The 25,745-nt window shown below is 38.0% G+C and overlaps 1 protein-coding gene across 1 annotated transcript; it reads left to right on the forward strand.

Moving 5' to 3' along the window:
• The first annotated feature begins 8,282 nt into the window (after positions 1–8,282).
• LOC130673882 (baculoviral IAP repeat-containing protein 2-like) lies at positions 8,283–8,870 on the forward strand. Its single transcript, XM_057479096.1, has one exon. The coding sequence runs from the start codon at positions 8,283–8,285 to the stop codon at positions 8,868–8,870; it is 588 nt and encodes a 195-aa protein (XP_057335079.1).
• The last annotated feature ends 16,875 nt before the right edge of the window (positions 8,871–25,745 follow it).

The following is a 25,745-nucleotide window of genomic DNA, read 5'->3' on the forward strand; positions in this document are numbered from 1 at the left end:
AGATAAAAGTGCTACAGATAAGGGTTTGAGTAGTGAACAGGAAACCCCTATTCAGAAATTTAAAAAAATGAAGAAATTTACTAAAAGATCCTATTGCCGAAGTAGTAGTAAAACGACTCAAGATTCAATTTCCAGCGATACAGAATCAAAATCCGATATTTCTCAATCAATTGATTCTATGAACCTTTCGACTCATGACAGTAAGATGCTGAACGACCGCTAAACTCCAAAACTACGTGTGGACAAAGGTATTGTAATCGATAAACATTATTCAGTTGATTCAATTCATTATTTGTTAATATTTTACAATATCAATAATAAAAAAATTCTATTTAGGGCCCCTGATCAACCTTATGAAAAAAATTATAGCTCCGCTTATAGAAGAACACAAACAATTTAACACTCAGCTTAATTCACTCGTCAAAACAGTTAATGATATGAAAGGTAGTTAATTGGAAATGAAAAGAGTTTGTGAATCTAATAACACAGGAAATTCTGTAATTGATAGAAATTCAGATGGAGAAGACATAACATTACCATGCACTAATATCGCAGATTTCGAAACTTTCAATGAAACATTGAAATCAGATAAAAATTACCAGAAAAAAATTGTAAAGAATTTTTGATAATTGAGTTTTCTTGATAAATTTATTGCTTTCCTCAAGTCTGACTCAGTATTACATTTTTACAGGTACGCAAGCTCACAGCATTGGTGAATGTCAAACAAATTATGGTCAAAAGCACTACCTCTATGATGCGTTTGGTAATGTCTCGCGACTTAGCTCTCCAGTTCAATTTGAAAAAACCAAATGATAAGAAAAAAAAATTTTGAAACCGAATTATATCAAACAATCAAAGGTATTGTAAACAAGGTATTGTAAACAAAATTATTAGTAAAAAAATAAATAAGTGTCATGATGAATTAAATTTTGTCTTTTTTTTTTAAGGAGTACTAGTTCGAAAGTTTTCTAAGTCAGTAAATGATCCAGTGCCCGATTTGACAATTAATGAAAGCATATCTTCAGTCTTGAATCATTGTGGTGATTGGGGAAGTGGAAGAACTGATAGAAAAAAAATTTCCTCTGAAAAAAAACTAAAAATCCTAGGCGACACACTCAATTAAAATGATTCAGCACACAACAAAATAGCTGACTAAAAAATGAATGATGTAACGAACGGATAAACTTAAAAAATGAATATTGATTACTGTCACTTGTTTTGTTTAGAATTGGATTAATTTTTAATTGAAGAAAAATGCTTGGTTTTGAATTTATAAAGAAAAATTAAATAAAACATAAATGTCAGTAAACGATTAAATATTTTAATAAACTTTAAGAATTTAAGCTTTTCCTCGATTGACGTATGTAGTTTTTGATGATGTTTCAAACACAATGGTAAGCTTAGCATAGACAGTATTGGATTATGGTTGGTGTTCGTAGTTCAATAGTCATCGGTAAGTAATCTGCGTGTAACTAATGCAAGGTTAATTAATTATCACCTATAGTTTCTTGAAACAAACGGTCTGGAAATTTTTCTGGTTCTGAATTTCTTATTCCTTCCAGATAAGAGTTGTGTCACTTAGATCAGTGATAAGTCTAGTTCTTGAACACATTTAGTATTTTAAGCTTATGGGGTCGGAATACAGTTGTTAAAGTATGAATTGATTCGATTCCTTTTGAACCAGATATTTTGAAGTCGTCTGGTTTGTCGTGAAAGCAAGCATTTTTTCGTTTACATCTTTTCTTCATTGTTTGGGTCTCCAGAAATGCACGCGATTTATAATCTGGAACTGTGGAGTTTTCAAGATACCCAAGCAGAAAGAGAGTGTGGGCCACACGAGGTTTAGTTAACTAGGAGAAAGTGTGGCTTTGAAGTTGCTCACTAAGTTGGAAACCAACTTCGGATTGCATTAGGCTTAGGTTGTGAGCAGCAAGTGTGGTTTCCAAACCACTACCTGAGCAGGAAAGCGAGATTGGGCCACACAAGGTTTAGTTTACTAGGAGAAAATGTGGCTTCGAAGTTGCTAATAAAGCTGGAACCCATATTTGGGCCACAATAGGCTTAGATTATGAGTAGCAAGTGTGGTTTCCAAACCTTATCAGGAAGCCAAATTAAGAAGAGCCTCGCAACTGCGTTACATTTGGGATTTCAGTCTAGTTTGGATGCTTTGCTTGCGGCAAGCTTGGAATTCGGCGAGCCTTATTTAGGCCGAACCACTGCCACACAGAAATTTCTAGTCAGGAGTTAATAAATTACGAGCTAGTGAAATTATAATAAATAATCGTTTTTTCAATATTTCCAGTAAAGCTTTTGTATGTGATAAGCCTGCACGGTCATTACTGAAAAGCATGAAAAATCACGGAGGATATTATGCTTGTGAGAGATGCACAGTAGCAGGTAAACGATATTAAAATCGAACTATCTATCCTCTTACAGGCAATTATGATCCGAGAACAGACGAATCATTCAGAAATCAATCTAATCCAAAACATCACCGGGAATTCACCGTTTTCTTCTCATCGAGCCTAAAATAGACTTGGTAAATCAATTCGTGCTTGATTCAATGCATTTACTTTTTTTAGGAGTGATGAAAAAGATAGTAGGGTATTGTATTGATGGTAGCATCAATAAAAAATTAAAGGTAAGTAACAACGATAAAAATCGGTTGTCTAATTTACTAATAAACACACGTTCATAAGCCGATTTTCATAAATTCAAATCGACAGAGTTCCAATTCTTATTATTATATGCAGGGCCTGTTGTAATTAAAAAAGTTCTACCTAAAACTATTTACCAACACTTTGTACTTGTGCATGTTGGATGTAGGATATTGTGTTCCAATGAAATCGCCTTAAAAAATATGTCTATCGCTTGACCCTGCGGGCCAGCCCTAAAACTTCCTGCTGTTTTCGAGCTCCTTGAGCTCGTAAGCATTGTTGTAAATACATTTTCGAGCACTTCGAGCTCGAAAATACGTTTATATTCCATTGTTTTCGAATAAACCGTTTTTTACCAATTCTTTCCCCACGATATCCCGCGAACGAATTAACCGATTGAGACGGTTGAGGTGGCAATCGAAAGCTTTTGTCGAGTTCTAGAGCTGATTAGATTTTTGAATTGATCGATTCGATAGTTTCCGGAATATTCACAAGAAAGGAAAAAAAACGATTTTTTTCATTTTTTCGTCGACGATATCTCTCGAACGGATTATCCGATTAAGACGGTTGAGCTGGCAATCGAAAGGTTATATCGAGTTCTAGAGCTGATTAGATTTTGGAATTGATCGATCTAACAGTTTTCACAATATCCAGAAAAAACGAAAAAAAAAAAATTTTTTTTTTTTCGTATTTCTCAAATATCTCAGAGTTTATTTGACTAAATGGTGTTACATTCTGGCTTATCTATTAATCCGACTGAATATTTTTAATTTAACCAGGTTGACGTCGTTAGGGTGTCAATAGACCCCAGGTGCGTCGGCCGTTGACCTTCTTTTATTTTATGCAAAAAGTTCAATGACTTACCATGGTGGAGATTATGGACCCCATAGGTCGGCCCAAATAATCCCTTTTTTCCGTAATTTCTTCGCCTCCGCTGGTGCGTACTCGTCTTGAAATAGGCCTCTGAATAGCACCCGTAACGAGGGTCGTGGAAAGGGATGCTCCCGCTGGGTAGATGGACAGGTGGAACCTCCACTGGATCCAACTGCCAACCCTCACTGATACCAGTCCCGAAGACTGAGTTCGCCAGTGAATCCTCCTCTGGACAGGAAGAGCTTTGAAGGCTCGGTTCCTCTGTAAGGACGAGCGACTCCAGCTGTTGGACCGCACCACAAGAGCTCGACAGCTCAACAACACAAGAGCTCGATGGCTCAACGACACAAGAGCTCGATAACTCACGAACCTCACTTAACGCGATACCCGAATTTGGAATAACCAACGTCACTGGATCGAGAGGAACTTTCTCGGCAACAATTTCTAGGCGGCGTTGGTGAACTGAACGACCGAGATCCTCATGGATTGTACGAAGGAACCGACGTAATTGGGTCTTTTTACCTGCCCTTCGGCTTCTCGGCATGAATTTTGGAAGTCAGGAAGGAAGTGCTTGGGCTGCCAGTGTTGGCGCCCAAAGCAGGTGAGAATATTAGGCTGCTGGGGACGGCGCCCAGTATGAGGTGTGTATTAATATTGCGCTGCCAGTAGCGGCGCCCAAAGTTAAAAAGGAAAATGTATTTTGAAAAAATACGGATAGATATATATATATTTTGCCTCAAAGTCCGAGTGACAGGATCAAGCCAGCGGATTTGTATAGAGTTCTTAGCTCTATTAGATCTTGTGATCGACTGACTTGATTCTGTCGCTTCTTGGTATAATACATTATCAAAACTGTTAACGTTGCATCTCAGGTTTCCTATAAGAGAATCGTCGTGGCCCGGGTCTCATGCATCGTCATCTGTTTAGACTATCCGCGAGCCACGGCGACTCTCTTATCGCAAGAGATTTCCGTTACATTGTTGGCGGTGAATAAAAATAATATCGCCAACAAAGTAACGATTTATTAATTTATTAATTAAATATGATTATAAGAAGTGTCGAACAGTTTATTCGCCCACTGTGGTGAATAAATAATTCGAGACTTCAAAAAAAAAATATCTAAAAATTTTTATTTAAATTTAATTAAAGCCAGAACGTAAAAATGGTCTAAATTTTTTTTGAAAATCTATGTTCAGAAGATACCTTTCGAATGCCGCAAGAACCATCTAAATCGGTTCATTCACCAAAAAAATATGAGAAGTTTACATCGACACACACACACACACACACACACACACACACACACACACACACACACACACACACACACACACACACACACACATACACACACACACACGCACACGAACATAAAATCGGGCTATCACCAAGTGGAAGTAGATCCGGCAGACCGCCATAAGACTGCTTTCTCGACTGCGTTTGGACATTTTGAATTTTCGCGAATGCCTTTTGGGCTCAAAACAGCCCCTGCAACCTTCCAGCGTATAATGAACATAGTTCTATCGGGGCTCCAAGGAGTAGAAGTGTTCGTTTACCTCGACGATATCGTTATATACGCGGGGTCGCTGGAAGAACACGCCGTAAAATTGAAACGCGTAATGAAGCGCCTCAGAGCCACGAATTTAAAACTTCAACCCGATAAATGCGAATTTCTATGCAGAGAAGTCATCTATTTGGGTCATATTATATCGGCCGAAGGGGTACGACCCGACCCATCCAAGATAAGCGCGGTTGAAAATTTCCCTCGCCCTCGCACACAAAAGAATATACGTCAATTTTTAGGATTAGCCGGGTATTATCGGCGTTTTATCCATCGATTCTCTCAAATCGCAAAACCATTAACGAACTTACTAAAAAAGAACATGGCCTTTGAATGGGGCAACAGCCAACAAGTAGCATTTGAAACCCTACGAGACAAATTATGCGAAGAGCCGGTGTTACAATACCCTGACCAGACTCAACCTTTTATGGTAACGACCGACGCGTCAGGTATAGCCATTGCCGGGATCTTAAGTCAAGGTCCTATCGGGAAGGATAAGCCAGTAGAATACACATCACGCGTTTTAAACGAAAATGAGCAAAAATATAGTACGTATGAAAAAGAAGCACTGGCGATATTACACTCTGTGTCCCAATTTCGGCCGTATTTGTATGGGCGTCCATTTAAATTAGTCACGGATCATAAACCGTCGGTTTGGATGCAGACGGCAAAAGACCCAACGTCGCGGCTCACCAGATGGAGGTTGAAGTTGCAAGAGTATCAATTCGAGGTCATTTACAAGGCCGGCAAAACAAATGTTAATGCGAACGCGTTATCGCGAAACCCACCTGATATTAGTGTATCAGCACGTACGGAAGATAGCGGAACGGATGAAGAAATAGCAATGGACAATCGCGAGCCCCAAATTTTGGTAATCACGCGGGCCCAATCAGCAAAACTTAAGGCTGAATTAGCCGACCAATTGCAACCCTCGACATCTTACGATACTCCAATTGTCCCACGAACACGTAGTCGGGGCGATTTTACGAATAAAAAGTTAAGGGAGAACGAAGAAAAGAAAAATTCCGAACGAGATAATAAGAAAATCGTGCCCGTGTGCGAGTCAAACCGCCCTCAGAATCTGTCGCGAGATTCACCGAAGGAGGATTTGAAGAATACGCTGTCTCGCCGGCAAGACGAACGCAGATACGATAGCGAGGAAGACGAAGAAAGGAAATCCGAAGAGCACGAATCGGACGAAGAAGATAAAGACGAACTCGAATTGAAAAGAAACCGATCGGGTATGCCGCGACGGGTGGTAGAAACTAGAGATCACATTTACATGCAGAGAAACAACTATCTTTATTTCTTAAACGAGGAGGGTGAACCGTGTGATGAGGGATCGAAAAGAATGAAGGAACGATCGCTACTGCCTCGTTTCAAAAATTTGTAAGCTAAAAGTCTAACTCTGGTGCGAGTAGGAAAACGCCATCACATAGTGGTAATATTAAATTCACAAGAAGTTATTAGTTGGAGATGGATACGCAGTACATTAATTAACACGTTAGATCGATTACATTTGCGGGCTATAAGTGTCACTAAATCTCGAATTATAAACGGAAAAACTTGGAATCAAGTACTAGCGATACTACGGGGTTGTTTTGTGGGAACGGAAACTACTCTGGTTATATGTCTTGGGATAGTAGAATACGTCAATCAAAATGACCGTAAGGGGATCCTCGAAGAAGCTCATGCCTCAGCCGTAGGTGGGCATAAGGGTGTCACGAAAACGTTTAATCGCGTCCGTTTACGGTATTACTGGGAGGACATGAAGGTCGACATACAGAAGTTTATTCAAAACTGTTTATCGTGTCAGTTATCCAAACTAAAACGTATTGGAGCTACAATTTCCTTTTTTTTCTTTTCTTGTACGACCATTTCTCTCAAAGTTAGAGCCTGTTGAAAATCGCCTAAAAATTTAGAATTTTTTTTTTGATCCTTTAATTTTTTCCATTAGTGTATATATTCTAACGGTCCAGGATTTACTAACAAAATTAGTTATCGCAATTCCATTGAAAAAAACGACCTCAGAAGAGATTGCTAAGGCTTTTACCAAACGTGTAATTTGTGTGTACGGATCCCCCAAGTCAATTCTCACCAATCAAGGCGCCAACCTTATAAGTAAATTAATGCGTGAATTTGCAAAAATATTTAAAATAAAACGCTACCGTACTACCGCGTACCACCCGCAGTCTAACGGCTCTTTGGAACGTTCTCACCATTCATTGGTCGAATATTTAAAACAGTTTGCGAATCAGGAAGAGGAATGGGATGAATGGTTGGAGTTGGCTACCTTCTCTTACAATACTAGTGTGCACGAAGGCACCCGTTATCAACCCTTCCAGTTGATTTATGGGCGACCTGCTCGGTTACCATCTAGTAAAACAGAAGAGGACCCAACACCAACGTATGAAGACTTTATCGTTGATTTGACTATTCGAATCCACGATGTCCAATCTTTAGCCCGCGAAAATTTAATCCTAGCGAAAGAAAGATCTAAGAGATACTATGATCGCGGGGCAACGGAAGTATCGTTCCACCCAAGCGACTATGTGTTTTTATTAAAAGGGAATAAAAAGGGGAAATTTCAGCTGCCATACGACGGGCCTCATGAAGTAATGGAAATCATGCCGGATGGCAACGTCAGAATAAAAATAGATCGCAAATTTAAAATAGTCCATCCGAATCGCTTAGCCTACTCTCACATACAACCTCTCGATGAGGAGGATGACAGTAGTGACGAAGAATAAAAAGAGGACAGATGGATAATAGTAGTAATTATTAAATAATAGTAACAATAATAGTAATAATAATCCAAGGTCATTCTTGGGATAGTGGGGAAAAGGGAGGGCGTTTCAAGATAAAATATCGTGTGATAATTATCATACAATCTTCGGTTGTCGCGTTCGTAACTTTCAATAAATAAGTTTAATAATAAAAATAATGATAACCCATAAAATAATAATGATAATAATTATAACAACAGTAACCACAACATACAAATGCGGGAAAATCGTTCCCTATTCTGTTCCTTAAGCTTTTACAAAAATAGTTATATTTTTTTGTTTTTCCTCGTACCCCCCCCCCCCCCTCGTACTGTGTGAAGTAAAGAAACAGAAAATCGACTAACAGTAGCCATAATAATAATTGCAGCAGTGATAACGCAGAGCCGTGAACGACTCACAAGGTTAATGGCGCAACGCCTGGGGTTAATATTGGGATCTGCAACAGTTCCACGAGACGAGAACCCAAATCGCATACGGTACGCCTCTGAACAATCGAGACTCGAAAGTTTTGTCGGCTGGGCAGGCCCTCCAGAGTTACCTCGAAAGATGGCCGCCGCGGGATTATTTTACCTCGGCATCGGGGATCAAGTTAGATGTCATGAGTGCGGATCGCGGTTCGGTCTATGGGAAGAAGGCGAAGATCCAGCGGCCAGTCACTATCGCTGGCAGCCTAATTGTCGGTTTATTCAGAACATACCGGGAATAGAGGCAACACTCACTAGACCCTTCGGTCCGAACGGGTATCGTAGTTCGCTTATGCAGGGAGATCATTATATTATTCCCGACGTACCCGAACCTCGGGACCCAACCGTGGTCCCTCAATCCTTGTTACTCGGACGTTTGAACTTGAGTAAACCACGAGCACCTATGCATACCGAATATGCCGTCTATGACCGGAGGTTAGAGAGTTTCCACGACTGGCCTACGTCTAGCCCTCAAGGTAAAAAGGGGCTAGCCAAGGCTGGATTTTGGTATTCTGGTCATAAGGATTAAGTCCTGTGCTACCATTGTGGTGGAGGACTACAGGACTGGATCAAGAAAGATGACCCATGGGTTGAACACGCCAGATGGTTTCATAAATGTTATTTGCTATGGGCCGTAAAGGGGCAGGGTTTCATTGATCGGGTAAGAAATCAGATGAGCGAACCGACTGATATGGAAGACTCCGAGGACTCGGGACAGGTTGCCGAGGAACTCGAAGAAAAGGGCAGCGCGCCTGAGGAAGAGGGGAACGGCGCGGAACCCGAAGAAACGACGGTGGAAGCAGATGGGGAAGGCAGAAACCGAATTCGATGCAAAATATGTCTCAGCAACGAATTGGGGGTAGCTTTCCTACCATGCGGTCACCTGGTGGCCTGCACAGTGTGCGCCCCCAGTCTAACTCGCTGTGCCGTTTGTCGAGAAGTTACCTCTTTAGTGGCCCGAATCGTAATCTCTTAAAACGAACTCCTAAAAACGTCACGCACAACTACATCAACCCCAAATATTTTTTTTTACACATACACATATACCCATAATTATAGATTACAATAATAAGCACTAATAAATAAATTACCCCTACTATCACTTAACATTTTTCTGGTATTACTCCCTTGTACCTTCCTTAATTCGTCTCCCAAATAACGACACCTACACAAAGTATAAGGTAATGAATGACCGAGGGTCCGCTACATAAGAGATCGTAATCTTTTACAGAAGGAAAATGTCCGGAAGTCATCGCACTCCATCAAGTCCTTTCTGCAGAACTATGATATGGGATCACCCCCATCAAACATGTATCGTGATTGACGTGCTAGGTTTCGAAGATGACAACGGGTTACTTGTGCCGAAGGAAATCGCGGTCCTTGATATCGGGCGTCCCAACCAAGAGCACTGGATGGTCGACTATCCGTGCTCCCTATATAATATGTCGTATAAAACTCGCCGGCGTAGTATCGTGAGAACTGCTCTACACGGAATGGTTTGGGAAGCTCGGGGGATAGACTTAGAACTATCGTATCGGCGTATACATCATCTGGCCCGAACTTCTACGCAAGTTTACGGATTCGGCGTCGAGGTGTCCAAGTTCCTAACAGATATCACGGGAGTCCAAGTGCATGACCTAGCCCGACAAATGCCTCCTATAGGACAATTACCGTGCGCAGAAAAATACTGTTTCTTCCACGGTAAAGAGCTAGGTAAAAGATACCATTGCGCCCTGAATAACGTGCATCGGGCAAAAAAATGGCTTCTAAAAGAATCATTCGGGTATCTCAGAAGCGAGTATGATGTACCTCGTTCTTTACGGGTTGAGAGGGTGTACGTTGCCATGGACGTGGGAAAAGGAAGCGGCCGCGCACCGGGAGCCAGCATCCCTTCCATCATTACTGGGTCCATTCAGTTCCGATAGTGCTCGAGAGGAAGCCCAAGGAGAAGAAGCTACCCCACTGTTGCCTCCTGACGAGATAACGGGGTGGGAGTCCGAGTACGAGAACCCACAAGAAATCGCTTCAGCCCCCAGTACCCCGGTTCGGAAACCCAAATTATTAAACAGGTTACGCCGTTCCACGAGTACCCGAGGTTGGCACTCCATCTTCACTATGATGTTCACACTACTTCTGTGTCCAGCCGGAGCACTCATCGGATACGATTGTGGAGCACCGAACCGTCACTCATTGCGAACGAACCGTCACTCATTGCGGAATTCATAGCCATAGTTCAATGGTTAAGGGTGCAGAAAACACCTATCTACAATCGATCGGGGCAGACGAGTGCCAAAGCATCCATAAAACAGGAATCGTTCACATTGGGCTAGACACTCAAGTTGTCGGTCTAAAGTCCAATGCTTCATCGTCTCATAGCATCACGTTAGCCGGAAAAATCGAACCTAACGGCGCCTGCGACGGGGTGAATTATTCGGATCCCTATGGGGTCTGGAATAACGTTGTTGTACAGGGGTACGCGACAGTAGAATTAAGAGATTATCATGCTCAAGTAGATCTCGATAAAAATTTAGCACTTTTAAGATCTGGCGTTGTATGTCCCCTGGCTGACGATAGCTTCTCCGATATTGACGCAGGAAACACCTTCTGGTCTCCTCTACCCACGGACGGCTGCGTTAACGACCGGTATCAAGTTCTGTACGATGGCCCTGCTGCGAAAATAACGGGCGAAAGTAAAAATGGCAAGGAGAATAAGGAAGTGGTGTATACAGTGGTAAGTCGGGACGTTACGTTCGCGTTTCTACGCAAGGGGCGTCAAATGCTGTGCGGATACCAGCTCGTGCGAATAGAACACCCCCAACTATTCGTTATAAAATATACGGACACCAATGTGTTTCCAAGTAGCAAGGCAGCTCTCAGCAGAAGCGCCGATTTGATGGCTTACGTCAACTCAAAGTTTGTGTATGTCGAACGCCATATTAGAACTCAGGTGGATCATCTTTATCGCGACATTTTGAAGCATAAGTGCGATAAAAAATCGCAAATTATAGACACCATATGTATGCGTTGCTACCAATCAGTTCATTACATAACCGATGCCACGAAACGCCCTGAATGCATATTGGTCTTTTGGGTTGGCCGTGGGCCTGTACGTGGAGGAGCCTCAGTGGACGTGCTGGCTTACCAACGCCAAGGATTAAATACGCAATAACCATGTAGTTTTCTTTTAAGGTGTAAGCAATGGAGGATTATGTGAGGCAGCTGTCAGCGGATCATGCCAACTTCTTCGGAGAGATGGTCTACCAACTGCAACCAACCTTCGACCCGGTGATCCAGCAGGAAGGCGAGGAATACACGGAGCTAGTCATGGTGCTACAGGGGATTACAGTCTACATGCCATATCCACGCGCCGAGACAATCATCTCCACCTATGCGCAAGCCAAGAAAACTTACCATGAGGGCCGCCACACGTATCAACGGGTAATGAGAATCTACAACGTATGGAAAACCAAGGAGACGCAGTTCGCCGAGATGCTCAGGGATATCCAATTCACATCAATAGACATGGAAGCCTACTCGACACTTTGTGCCGCTACTCAAGAGATGGTAAACGAGCTGGGTCATGACTTCAGTATACGAAAGTACATGACCAGCCGAATCATGTTGATATGGTACCTCCACCAGATCGTGGTGGTACTCTTCACTCGGAAGTTATCACTGCCACATCGCCGATTGTATGTTAACCCAGACTGGGCTATACGGTGTCGCGAGATTAAGGGACGTTGCTACATGGCTGATTCAACCAGCCCGGATTATATACACAGACACACCCACAGTTTCCCACAAGATCGAAATATCATCTACCAATTGCTATCCAAACAAGAGCCAAATAACCTAGTATCCCTCTTGTTCACTTATCTAGAAGATAGACAACCCGCCAGCAACATTCGGGCAGACGTACGGCAGTATTTACTACGCGCCAATAGTTTTAGGTACAACTTCGCGCTGGCAGATTGTATAGATATCGCGGACTGTAGTGGTGGCGAAGAAGAGACTCTTATCTGGAGCCAAACAAACACATAACATTTGTGACGGAGACTTCTTCCATCCTGGCCCTAGATTCCTATGATAAATTAAATCCTCTTTTAAGGCGACATTTCGTACTACATATTATGATTTTAAAATTGAAAAAAAAAATATATACAAAAAAAAATTATATATAAATATAAAAAACACAAAAAAATTCTAATACAATAAGAATTTACTACATATTATGATTTTAAAATTGAAAAAAAAATTTATACGAAAAAAAAATTATATATAAATATAAAAAACACAAAAAAATTCTATTACAATAAGAACTTCACTACATATTATGATTTTAAATTGAAAAAACAAAATTATATACAAATTATATATTGTAACATGAGAAAAAATTCGACATCGACCCGAGGTTTGGAATTATTTGAATAAAATAAATAGTTATCCGGTGAGCCAATTCTGGTGACACCTATGAGCAAAGATTCCGACTTTGACCAAGCCATCGACTCGACGCATTGATTGAAACGAGAGATCCGGGATAGACGCCGTACTGAACGGCCACGTTTTTTATCTGAACAATTCGGCTCGACTAAACGAACAATTTCGATTTCCGACGTATGATCGATTTGCATTACGACATGTAAGATCAATCCGAGTTTGATCAACGAACAATTAATCGCGACCAATAATTTCGACTAACAATAATTGATTAAGTGAACAAGTGAACAAGCCGAAGCCTCGGCCCGAAGCTGAACAAAGTGTACAACCGATTTGTTAATAAGCGAGTGCAGTGCAATAATAATTAATTAATAAAGTAATTAATTTCGCGTAAAAACTGTGTGATAGTGGAATTGAACGCGTTACCGAACTAAAATATTATTTTATATTTTATTTTATTTCACCGAGCAATTCTGAGAATTACGGATTATCCGTGTCTCATTCGTACCGCAGTCGAGTTTTCCGTTTACAATACTCTGACGTCATTCGTCAAGTATTTTGTGTGAAAAATAAAATAAGTTTATTTTATTTCGACAATCGAACTGACGTCGTGTTTTGATCCAATATTATTCTACGAGCAATTTTAATTTCGTTTATATCGAATCAAGCCGACAACGGCATTTATATTTTGTTGTAACCGATTATTTTTGTGATACCGATCAATTACTTTCTGTTTAATATACGACTAATTATTTTGTGTTAATTCTGATTAATTATTTATCGTAATCTTAAGTGCCTGACCTTTCCTCGATCCGCCACCCTGCCGATTTCGATAATTGTTTATTTGGTGATATTAAAATCACCTGGCGCCCAACTTAATAATTTTGAACAAGGTAGCCAAAAATCGTAAGTGTATTCGGACTTCACTCCGGTAGATCCCCGGTGGTGAAAAACCCGTTACAATATATATATATATGAAATACACAAAAAATATTATTATAATAAGAACCTTACCACATAAGATGATCGTTACAAGTAAAGAAAAAAATAATATATATGCTTACAACGATAGAAACCAATTGTAACCTCACTGTGTGTTTCGTTTCAAGGTGATGGGTAATGTTAAAAGGGGAGAAGAAAATTTTATTTTTCTCTTCCTTCGTTGTTATAATTTTCACTGTGTGACAGAATTTAAGGCAATAAGAAATAAAGAAGAAGAAATTCTTACAATGACGAATTTGTTTTCATAATTGTAGTTTAGAACTACGGATAATCCTTATAAATTTATATACGAAGAATATATTACATAATAACTAATTATTTCCGTTTATCTACTACCTCGAGGATAATAATTCTCGAGAAAACAATTTTTTTTTTCTCTTTTTCTCTCTTCAAAAAAAATTTTTACACCAGTATAATAAAAATCTTATTGTGCCCAAAATTTCGGGGTAATAGTTATAAAAATTGTTTTTCTTTTCTCTTTTTTTTCCTTTTAAAACTATACATATATATAAGAGTCCCCTACTGCAGGCAATTCTTACACGACTTGTATAAAAAATTACAATCACATCGAACCTCTAGGTGTAAATTCTAACAATCAAAAGAATATATATATCAATAAGAATCTTACCTATGCGCTAACCCTTAAAGCAGTAGCAATAATTTCCTTATGTAAGAGGGGAACGGAAATATTGTTATAAGAATTTTCACTGTGTGTTTCGCCCCCTTTAAAAGGGAAATATAAAACAAGGAAATTCTCAAGCAATGATAAAAAGGGGGATCACACTCGTGAACCATTATAATAATATAAGTTCTACTAAAAGTTTAATTTCTAGGGTGATGGTTTTATATTTTTTCTTTATGATTATGATTCTGATTGTGTGTTATAGTTTAGAGTAATGGTTATAATCTTGCGGCTACGGTATAAAATTGTGGTAATCAATTAGTTATTATAAGTCTTAAAGGATACCTCGCTATAACCCATGTTGCTACACATAATAATTCACATAGTCTTCACACCTTCCGTGTGAAAACTCCAAAAAAAAAACTAACTTCCCTTTCTGCCGATTACTTCCCATGTCGTAATTTAATTAATCAACCAAAAAAAGGAGATGTAAAATCTTGTCTGGAAACAAATTTTTTTTGAGAATAATTATAAGCAAAAAAAATGTAAGCGAACATGCGAAACAGGGGACCACCTCTGGCTACCAGGTACGCCAAGCAGTGAAGGACCATCCGGGGCTGTAAATGAGACGTAGGAGGGAAAGAAGAGAATCGGGTGACTTATCCTAGAAATGAGTACAACGTCCGTTCATTGGTTGTTTTTCTTTATTGATACAACTGAATATGTATGCACATGATTTAATCGTATTGCTAACAGGTATCCTTGAACCTTCAGCAAACGCGCCATAATAACCTCAAGGTTGATCATCCGGACCGAGACCAAGTCGGCGGTACTCCTTCCTGCGTGCATCCAGACGGAAGGCTATAGAGATCGGGGTCTTATTCCGATCCAACCAGTCCAGGAAATCTCGATGGTCCATATCTATCACCAACTATAATGATCAATAAAGTGAGAAGAATAGGACTTATTCAAGTAACTTGTAATTAAAATTTCACTGTAAATATTCTTACCTTGAGGAGAGAACTTTGTAGTGGCACCTGTTGTAACTCCATCGTGGGGATGTGATCAAACCATTCAGCGGTCTCTTTCACCGTCAAACGCACCGCCTGCTTCAAGGGATCCAGTAGCAGGAGACGTTGGTTCGTCTCCCCACTTGCCGCCTGCAGAAACAACAGCGGCAGTCGCAGTAACTCCACGAGGTCATACGACCTAACGTCGCTGAATAAGGTGTGGACTTCCTTCAGATTGAGCCCTATTCCTCTGCCTCGCTCGTCCGCTTCCACTCTGCGAACTACCCGGGCGACGAGGTTGGCTTCACACTCTCCCGTATTGTAGTGGATGTCATCGGTATCACAGCGGGGACATAGTGGACGTCCACGAGGTCCTAGGGACCTTGGTCTAACAACCATCAGTGAGGTGTGTGCACCTGACACAGATGGACTCCTGTTCGGAGACATTCGGGCCCCAGTGCCACGGCCGGAAGATCGAGAAACAGGAATCCCGGTCTTCAGTGAATAAGAGCTTACGCTTGGGGGTGACGGCGACACCCAAGTACTTCGAAGACGACTAAATCGGTTCGCAAACCCACGGCGACGTCCTGCATTCACTTTTGGGTACTCCATAACAAACAAGATCACTCACGAGATAAGCCCAAACTAGAACTGTACTGATTGAAGGGCTCCTCCGCTATAAGGGGTCTAATCCCCTCCAAACAACCCTCACTAGCTTCAATAACGGACCCACTCGAAAAAGAGAAGAAGTTGTCTCGAAAAATCTTCACGTCCCACCTACGTTCTCCAATATGTCATAGCAGAAGCATCTAGACCCCCCCACTCCCTCCAGAAGGAAGTTGTTGACCAACCCCGCAACTCACTGCCGCCATCATCGACTCCATTCTCAATGAAGGTAGCCAGGTAATTTTCCCTGTCTATAATCATACAAGTAGGGCGAAAAACTGAACTATGTAAGTGTGTATATATCCTTCTTCACAGTTATACTCTATGATAACTCACATCACTGTTCTTTGTTCACCCATTATGCATTTATTTATTAGCGGATTCTAGATATCTGGAGGAATGATATATACACACATGAGGACATTTTTCTCAAAATTTATAACTGTTACAGTCTGCGGCGCTAAATCCTACCATTTAAAATTTTTTTTTTCTTATTTTCCATTATATCAATTCCGTATACATATATATATATCGAATAATGATTTGGGAACATGTAATGACAATTGTAAGGGTAATTCCCTTCGCCTACGACAGTGGATGTACCATAATATAAATTCTTTTTTTTGCAAGCATCTAATAATAATACACGGGTTCTTAGAGAACTGGCATTAGTTATAACCATTAACACTTATATGGTAGTAGTAGTAGCATTTCTTTTTTTTTGCAGATGAGGAGAGTAATAAACATTGTTACAGCTATTTTATAAGAAATAGATTTAAAATGGAACTATGTAACGCTGGCTGAACAATCCATGTGGACATTCGCGTTGCGCTCATTGGACCCCAACGGTCATTTTTAAGTGTGGAGGTGCGTTACGTCGAGATCGAGCGGGAAAATATTTAATATCGAATACGAAATAAAAATTTTTATTTCTCGCGTGAAGCAACTTCGTGCGGTAGTCTTTTTCTTTCGTTGCTTCTTATCTTTGACAGCTGTACGGAAGGCTAACAAAGGAATTTCTAATCAGACCAGCCAAATGCAGTTGTGTGAACCGAGCGCTACTACATTTAAATCATAACAGAGGTACAAGTTAAACGGTGACTAAGAGTCTAGCACAAAGAGTCTCCAACCGCGACTCTTTACCTCCCGCAGAGTACCACCAAATTTAACTAGCCTCTGTTCGATGCGGCATCCGGTCTTTTGTTAAATTAAAAGTCGATCCATATTCTAATATCTTTTTTATACACGACAGTACATTTATTCCTCTTTAATAAAAGAATATAAAATCGCAGTAACGTCTTCGATATAAGTTTTTTTGGGCAGCTGTGTCAATATCAAGACGAGTTTCTTAGCTAGAATACATAAAAACGCATCCGGTAAACCACTAGACAATAGAATTTGAATTTATTAAATTGTCCATCAGCCAATGAAAATTCAGCTATCGAAGCCTTTGTTAAGTTGGTGGCCAACCAACCGTGACGTGATATTGATAAGACCCAGCCCTTCACGTTTCGTCTTAATTACCTTACCTGACCACCAAATCTGCAGTTGCCAGGCAAGCGTTCTCCTACTTTCATACCTAGCTCCGAGTCCCAAGATAGAATACTTCCCCTCAAAATGACACCACCCAGCCACTTCCTCGATTGCACTCCATCTTCGATCCTCCACTCAACTTATCACTATATTGACGACCATATTGATCCGCCCTTCTCTAATGATCACAGTTTTGGGAATAGCCACTCACCATTTTCCGATTGGTTACTCTAACGTTTAAGGGACCTATGTGATTACCTTCTTATCATAGAGCCATAATGTCCATCCAACCACCGATAAGCCGGGTGCACATTGGTCCCCCAAAAAATTAGAATACTTACGTGCGTAAGTAATTCTCACTACCTAGTGGGAGTTCACCCCCTTTCTCCATGAACACCCCAGGGAGAACGAAGACTCCGAGCATATATAAGGAGCAAGTCTTTTCTATTGTAGTCGCCTCACCTTTGTCTTCAGTTATATTATTTTTCTTTTTACATCGATCATATCGTCTAAATACTCTGAAGCGATCAGATCTATTTTACTTTGGTTTAAGACTCCAGTCTAATTTTTGATACATCTCGATAGAGATACGGTTCATTTTTCCCATTACAAATTGTTATTACTTTTCAATTATCAAATCCGAAGAATAATTATTGCCTATTTTTGGAAAACGGGCGTAATATAATATTTTTCTAGATATTCATATCATTCGTGCAATTATTACTCCAGGTCGGAACGTACGATTACGCGAATAGTGCGGTTTACTTAGAAATTATCTAGCCTTCTGTGCGGATGCGAATTTAGGCTTTTAAATTCAGCGAAGTGACAGTGAACAACTTGGTGCCACTTAAGAAGAGCCAACCTCGACGTGACCACCTCCATTCATCACAACTCGAAGGGTCCAATTCGCCACGGGGTATCACAGCCATTGTCCAGCCAACACCAGGCCACAGCAGCCAGCACCTGTTGTATTGAAACAACAAACATCTTCAAAACTAAATAAACTACCTGTATCTGTAAGTCCTGACATTTTTATTTTTAACATTAAGAAAATATACATATTCCTGACCTATGAAAAAGATTAGTACTATAGTAAGCTTACAATTTTTTTTACTGTAAAATGTTAAAATGCATGTATCTCATGAACAGTGCACTTTAGCAATATAAGTGTCATAAGCAATTTTGTAGAGGATAAAATTTCCTAAATGATTGGTCCTATGCATATTTTTTGTAAGATGAGCCATTTCTTCACTATTAACAAAAATAAGTGAAAAAAGTGAAAAATTGACTTTCGGAGCTGATACAATCGACATGGATCGAGTTAGACCAAAACCGTTTCCTACACTTTTAAAAAGCACCAATTACTCTACAAATAAAAACTGGTTTCAAAACGATAGCTTAAAATCGGGCTAAGTTATAGTAATTTAAAAAAAAATTTATTCGATTTACATGCTTTTTAAATGGGAAAACTTTGATGCTCGATAAAAAGTATTTAAAATTAAAATTAAGAGCTGAAATTTTCAGGAAATTTTTCTCTCAACATAAGCAACAAAATTTTCTTGTGTCCGTTAAAAAAAAAAAATGTTCGTTTCAAATGGAGCACCCTAGAAAAAGATACTAAAGTTTTTTTTCCTCTCTCGATCATTTCGCGAGATCTAGAAGAGGGTGCGACAAGATGGTCCCCCTGAAAATTTGATCAAAAAAAATTTTCAAAAAACTATAAATCCAATATATTTGCGCACTTTTAGCCCTAAGCATGACACCTGAGGCAAAATGGACCAGCCGAAAATTCTAAAAAATGATTTTCATATTTTTATTGTAAAAAGTTAATTACGTTTTTAAATAAATTGATTTTTCAAAACGGCCTTAAAAAAAAATCATTTGACATGAAATTAGTTAACACAAAAAAAAAAGTTGATTTGACGATACCACAAAAATTCGTTTCACGAAAAGTCGAGTTAAGTGGTGGTATCGAGTTTTTTTTTTTTTTTTTAATAAAATACATAAAAAAAAAAAACGCGATGATAAAAAGCAATTGTTTGATGGAAAAACAAAATCTCAAGAGTTTAATTTACTTATTAAGATAAACAATTTATTTTCATTCTGTTTTAATAATTTAAATTACTGTAAGCAGTATTTTTTTGCATATTGTAAAAGTTTGTGTAAGGTTTTCTTTTTTGTTACGAATAATTATCTAAATACATTATATATAAATAAAATAGAAATATTTGGAAATAAAAGAATTAGATAATGACCTACAATGATTCTAATTAATAATTTAATACATAATAATTATTGATAATTAAAGCAAAAAAATGTAATTGTTAAATAACAATTATGAGAAAATAAAAAAAAGTATGTTTATTAAAAATTTATAAATTTATGTTAATGGTAATATAATAAATAATGATAAAATAATAATAAATGAAGATTAACGAATTAAAGTATTTTAAACTTATCAAAATCGAAAAAATTTAAAAAAGCTCGGTATCGTTTCTCGGCGTCAGGATCATTTGCTTCTGAAATCGACACTTCGCGAATTACTATTTGTAATTTTTCACCCCCTTTTTTTTTGTATTTATTTCTTTATTCTTTTGACCGTCAACCACTGATATTTTGTTACTCTCAAGCTTCTGGTTTCGTTGATAATCATCATTTGGTGATGCAATGTTTTGATTCCATTCACGTAGAATATGTTTTTTCGGCGGCAAACCATTAAAATTAATTATTGTGTCGTTATTAATTTGTTTTTCTTTAACAGATTCGTAGACTTCTTCTTTTACAGGATTAAACTCAGTTTTTTGTTTAACTTCTGGCGCTGGCAATTGGTGGTGAACCGGATATCGATAAGTTAGTTGATAATATTTTCGTCGATAGTGAAGCGGCAATTCATCCAAATCATTGTAGTCAATTGTTCCGGTATTGTTTAATTCGCGTATCATCATCGCACATTTGTTCTCCCAATTTTCCTGACTGCGAAGTCCTTTTTTGCCAAATATCCGATATTTTTTTTTCGACACCTTTGAAAATTGCCGTCGTTTTGGGTGAAAATATTCGACGTGGGAGTACCAGTCGGCTGTAACTTTGAATACTTTACCTAATTATTAAAATTATTTTTTATCATTACAATAAATCTATTTGCATCAATTAATAATTAAAAATTAACCATTAATTTAGAATTATTTATAAATATTTAACAATATCAAGTAACTAATAATAATTAATTTTTATGGATTATCATTAACGGAAAAAACAGTTCTGTAAAAGTTACAGAATAAAAAGTGTAAAATTTACTGATGACATTATTTGTAAAATTTACAGATAAAATATGTTATTTTGACAAATTCATAAATGTTATTTTTATAAATAACATAATGTAATATTAGCAGATAATATTCTGCAAAAATTACATATTTTTTCTGTAGATTATACAATATTACTTTATGTAATATTTACTTATAGTTTATGTTAAATCTACATAAGTACACTGTAAAAAATCCGGTGTGAATCTGGAGTGAATTCGGATTGACATTAAATCCGAATTCACTCCGCATTCACTCCGCCACTCGGAGTTCCGAAGTTTTGTGTGCGAGTGTGTGTTTGCGTGCATGTGTGTGTTTAGGTGTGTGCAGGTGTGCGTGTGCGTGTGTGCAAATGTGTGCGCGTGTGCAAATGTGTGCGTGTGTGCAAATGTGTACGTGTGTGCAAATTTGTGCAAACGTACACACACACGCACACACCCACACATTTGCACAAATTCGCACACACGCACAAATTTGCACACGCGCACACATTTGCACACACGCACACATTTGCATACACTCACACATTTGCACACACGCACACAAACACCTGCACACACCTCAACACACACATGCACGCAAACACACACTCGCACACAAAACTCCGGATTTGTTACAGTGTATTTGCATAACTTGCTCTGTATTTTTTACATAAATACTTCTGTGAGTTTCACAACTTCACTATGTAACTTTTACAGCCTCAAAATGTAAAAATTACAGATTTAGGTTTACTGAACTCACAATGTAAAAATTACATTTTTGGTTCTGTAAAAATTGCATAATTTAATTGACAGACAAACATCTGTAAATTTTACAGACTTTTCTGTAACTTTTACAGAACTGTTTTTTCTGTGTTGAAATGTTTATGTAATGAAAATATGTAGGGACAAATGGGTGATACTTCAACTATCAAGTTTAAATCATTAAATACAGATCATAAATGGTAAAAAAATTATTAATTCCATGTTTATTAAGTATCATATTTCACTTAATAAACATGTATCATATTTCACTTGTGTTCAACGCTAAAGATCTATTAATGCATAATTACAATTATTCATTATAAGATCTTACTTTTTCAGTAAAATATTTAAATTTACGGGGTAATAAAAAATTGAATAACATGTTTGTAAAAAAAAAAAAAAAAAATAAATACTTAATACACGAGAACTTGATTTTCTATTTTACACGGTTTAAAATTTAACACTATTTGTTACACTGTGAAAAAATATAATAAAAAAAATACATTTTTCATATAAAAAAAAATATATTAAGCATACATAAAAAAAAAAAAATATTTTTTTTTTATTTATTTATTTAAATTTTTAGGCCCTGAAGCCTTAGCTCCCTAAGGGCCTTACAATAAATACAAAATGATAAATATATATAGAGAGGCGCAAAAATAAATTTCATAATAATAATAATAATAATAATAATAATAATAATAATAATAATAATAATATTGTAAATAACAAATAATTGTAAAAATTACAACAACGGCAATAATAAGTTACGTTGTCTCAAAGCAAGTTGATCAATTATAATTTGCTCTGTACAAATGACAGTAGTTAACATAAAATTTAGAATGTACAGGAATTACAATCATTGATTATCTTTATCTATAAAAAACATATAACATTTAGATCGAAATTCATTGTAATCAATAATTGTAACAATCTCCTCCGGTAATTGATTCCACACTCTAACTGCCGTAACAATAAACGAGTTGTCAAATGTAACAGTCCGAGCATACGGTAAACTTAATACATCAGTTTGTCTAAGAGAACGTGCACGAACTGAAGTTAAAACACTGAAGTCTTGCAGTAGTATTCTATCATGATGTAATCTCAGCATCTTATAAACACAGCAAGCAATCAGAAACTCACGCTGACCTGATAATGTCAGCCAACCAATTGACCTTCTGCTTGGAGTAATATGCTCATATCTCGCCAGTCTGTAAATGAACCTGATGCAGGCATTGAATTTTCGCTGCAGCTTTTTTCGTAAAGTGCCTGACATGTCAGTGTAGGCCACTGTACAGTAATCAAAAATAGGTAAAATAGTTGCTGCAACTAATCTTCTACGCATAGGAAGATTAAATAAGTCACTGTTCATTTTCAATCACGCTAGGCAATACATTGATCGATTGCACACTGCAATAACTTGATCATGCCATGAAAGAATATTATCCAAAATAACACCTAAATATTTAACAGAGACAGAGTAGTCAGTAACTGTATCACCAATCATAATCTTCCGAGCAGCAATACAAGCAGGATCATTTACATGCTGAGGGGAACCAAATATAATTGACCTAGTCTTTGAAGCATTTAGCTTTAAGAAATTATTAGAACACCACTCAACTACCAAATTGACGTCCTCATTTAATTTTAACACTGCATCGTTCAAGTCAGACATTAAACAGGATATGTAAACTACTAAGTCATCTGCATAAAAGAGATGCTTGCATTTAATCTGTAGACCTAACCCTGAGACAAATAACGAAAACAGAAGCGGCCCAAGCACACTACCTTGCGGGACACCGCTCTGAGAACACTGCCAAGAAGATAAACTATCTCCATGCTTAACAGCTTGGGTTCTGTTAGATAAATACGATTCTATCCATAGTAGAGCTCCTGACGATAGATTTAAGTTCTTAAGCGTTAATAACAACAAACTATGATCAACACAGTCAAACGCCTTGCTGAAATCAAAGAAAACAGCAACAGTAACCTTGCGGCCATCAATTGCAAAGCGAATATCATCACATAGTCGGATCACTGCAGTTTGAGTATTCATTCCCTCTTGGAAACCCGTCTGATAAGGATCCAACAAATTATTTACTTTAATGTAGTAAATGAGTTGATCGTGTACACAACGATCCAAAACTTTAGATAAAGGACACAAGATTGAAATAGGTCTATAATCATCATAAGACTGCGGACACCTCACTTTAGGCAAAGGTAACACAATAGACTTCTTCCATTGCTTCGGAAACTGGAATGTCCTCAGAAAAATATTAAATAAATTAGCAATTGATGGCAGTAAAATTTGCTGTAGTACTTTGTAATAAGTAATAGAAAGACTATCTGGACCAACAGCTGTAGTAGTGATGCGCTTCATATTTCTCTTAATATCTTCCTCAGTAATTTCAATAAAATTAAACTGATTCGTGGAATTGCTATCATTTATACAGATATCTTGATAGTTATCGCAATCGCGCCTAGAACTACCAACAGACACAAAGTAGTTATTAAGCCGATCCAAATCAAAATCTGGTGAAACAAACACCTTAGAAGAATCTCTTAACAGACCCAGTTTTCTGAAGTCATTCCAAATGGCTTTTGGACACTTAGCATGCTTAAAACGGTCTTGCAAATAATTCTTCTTAGCTTCAATAATCCGCTTCTTTACAAGACGATGGACATTGCAGTACTCCTTATATGCATAACCAGATCTACGATAAATTCTATACAGTTTATCTCTGCGATGCTGCAAATCACGAATGTCATCAGATATCCAACGAGCAGGCGGACGAGTTACTTTTATCACACGCTCAGGAGCAATGGAGTCAATAATATGCAACACATTCTGATTTAAATGAGAAACACTGTCATCAACTGACAAATAATTATCACAGAATAGTACTGACGAATTATTGACTTTATCAGCTATTGACTCACTACTAATAAGACTCCAATTTCGATGACGGAATGTCAACGGAGAATGCCTAGGAACACTAAAATTTAAAGTCATACTAATAATGTCATGTCCAGAGAGAAAAGGCACATCAGATTGACACGAATTAACCAAATTATTGTCATTAATTATACAATGATCAATCCACGTGTGAGACGTAGCAGTATGATGTGTCACTCTGAACGGAACAATGGACAAATTATATGAATTACAAAAGTCAATCAAATGCGCTGACAAATTAGAATTAGACAACATGTTTATATTTAAATCACCCATAATAACAATATTTTTATAAAACATAAAAAGCTCACTGAAGTCACTTTCAAAATTATTTAGTAAAGCAGTGTTCGGAGGGCGATAAATTACCGAAATTAAAATTTTATTACGTAACGTAGATCACACTTCAGCAATAATATACTCTGGATGACCATCTAGTAGATTAGAAAAACAGCAAATGATTCTTGGTGATAATGTATCACATATAAATAGTAAAACACCTCCACCATGACGTGTCTTCCGGTCATTACGGAGTAGGTGGAACTCAGGAAGGTGGACTTGGGCATCAACAACACATGACGAGAGCCAAGATTCAGAAACAGCAATAATATCATAATCCAAAACTCGAAAATAATCACGAAACTCGTCAATATGCGGAACTAATGACTGTGCATTTAGATGACAAATTTTTATATTAACTAATGAATTGCAAATATTATCACACTGCTTAGAGACAACGACACTACGTTATTGGTTTAAGCCAGGAATTTTTGTTAGATCCATCGACGGTAATATCTTCAGTGGCTCAGAGCCATCTTGAAGTCTAATACATACAGCACTTGACGCTATCTAAACATTTTTCTTGCTAATCATCGGGAACTGCTTCACAATATTCTGACGTAGCTTATAAAGTGCAGATGGAAAACGTCTGTTGATATAAACCGGTAATTTACGTGCACCTTGAACTAATACATCAGCTGTAATGTCTCGACGCTTTTTCTTCGCCTCGAAAAATTTATTAACAATATGCGCAGACTGACACTTAACGAGAACATCACGAGAACGCGAAGAATCAACTCCAGCAACAGCTATCTTTCTTTTACAAAGACGCTCCACCGATGAAACACAGTTGACAT

This window comes from Microplitis mediator, chromosome 8 (genome assembly GCF_029852145.1).
Source record: "Microplitis mediator isolate UGA2020A chromosome 8, iyMicMedi2.1, whole genome shotgun sequence".
Classification (NCBI taxonomy): domain Eukaryota; kingdom Metazoa; phylum Arthropoda; class Insecta; order Hymenoptera; family Braconidae; genus Microplitis; species Microplitis mediator.

Bases quoted from the DNA above. Each gene is read 5' to 3' on its own strand.
- LOC130673882 (XM_057479096.1), top strand. From the start codon at position 8,283: ATGGCGCAACGCCTGGGGTTAATATTGGGATCTGCAACAGTTCCACGA.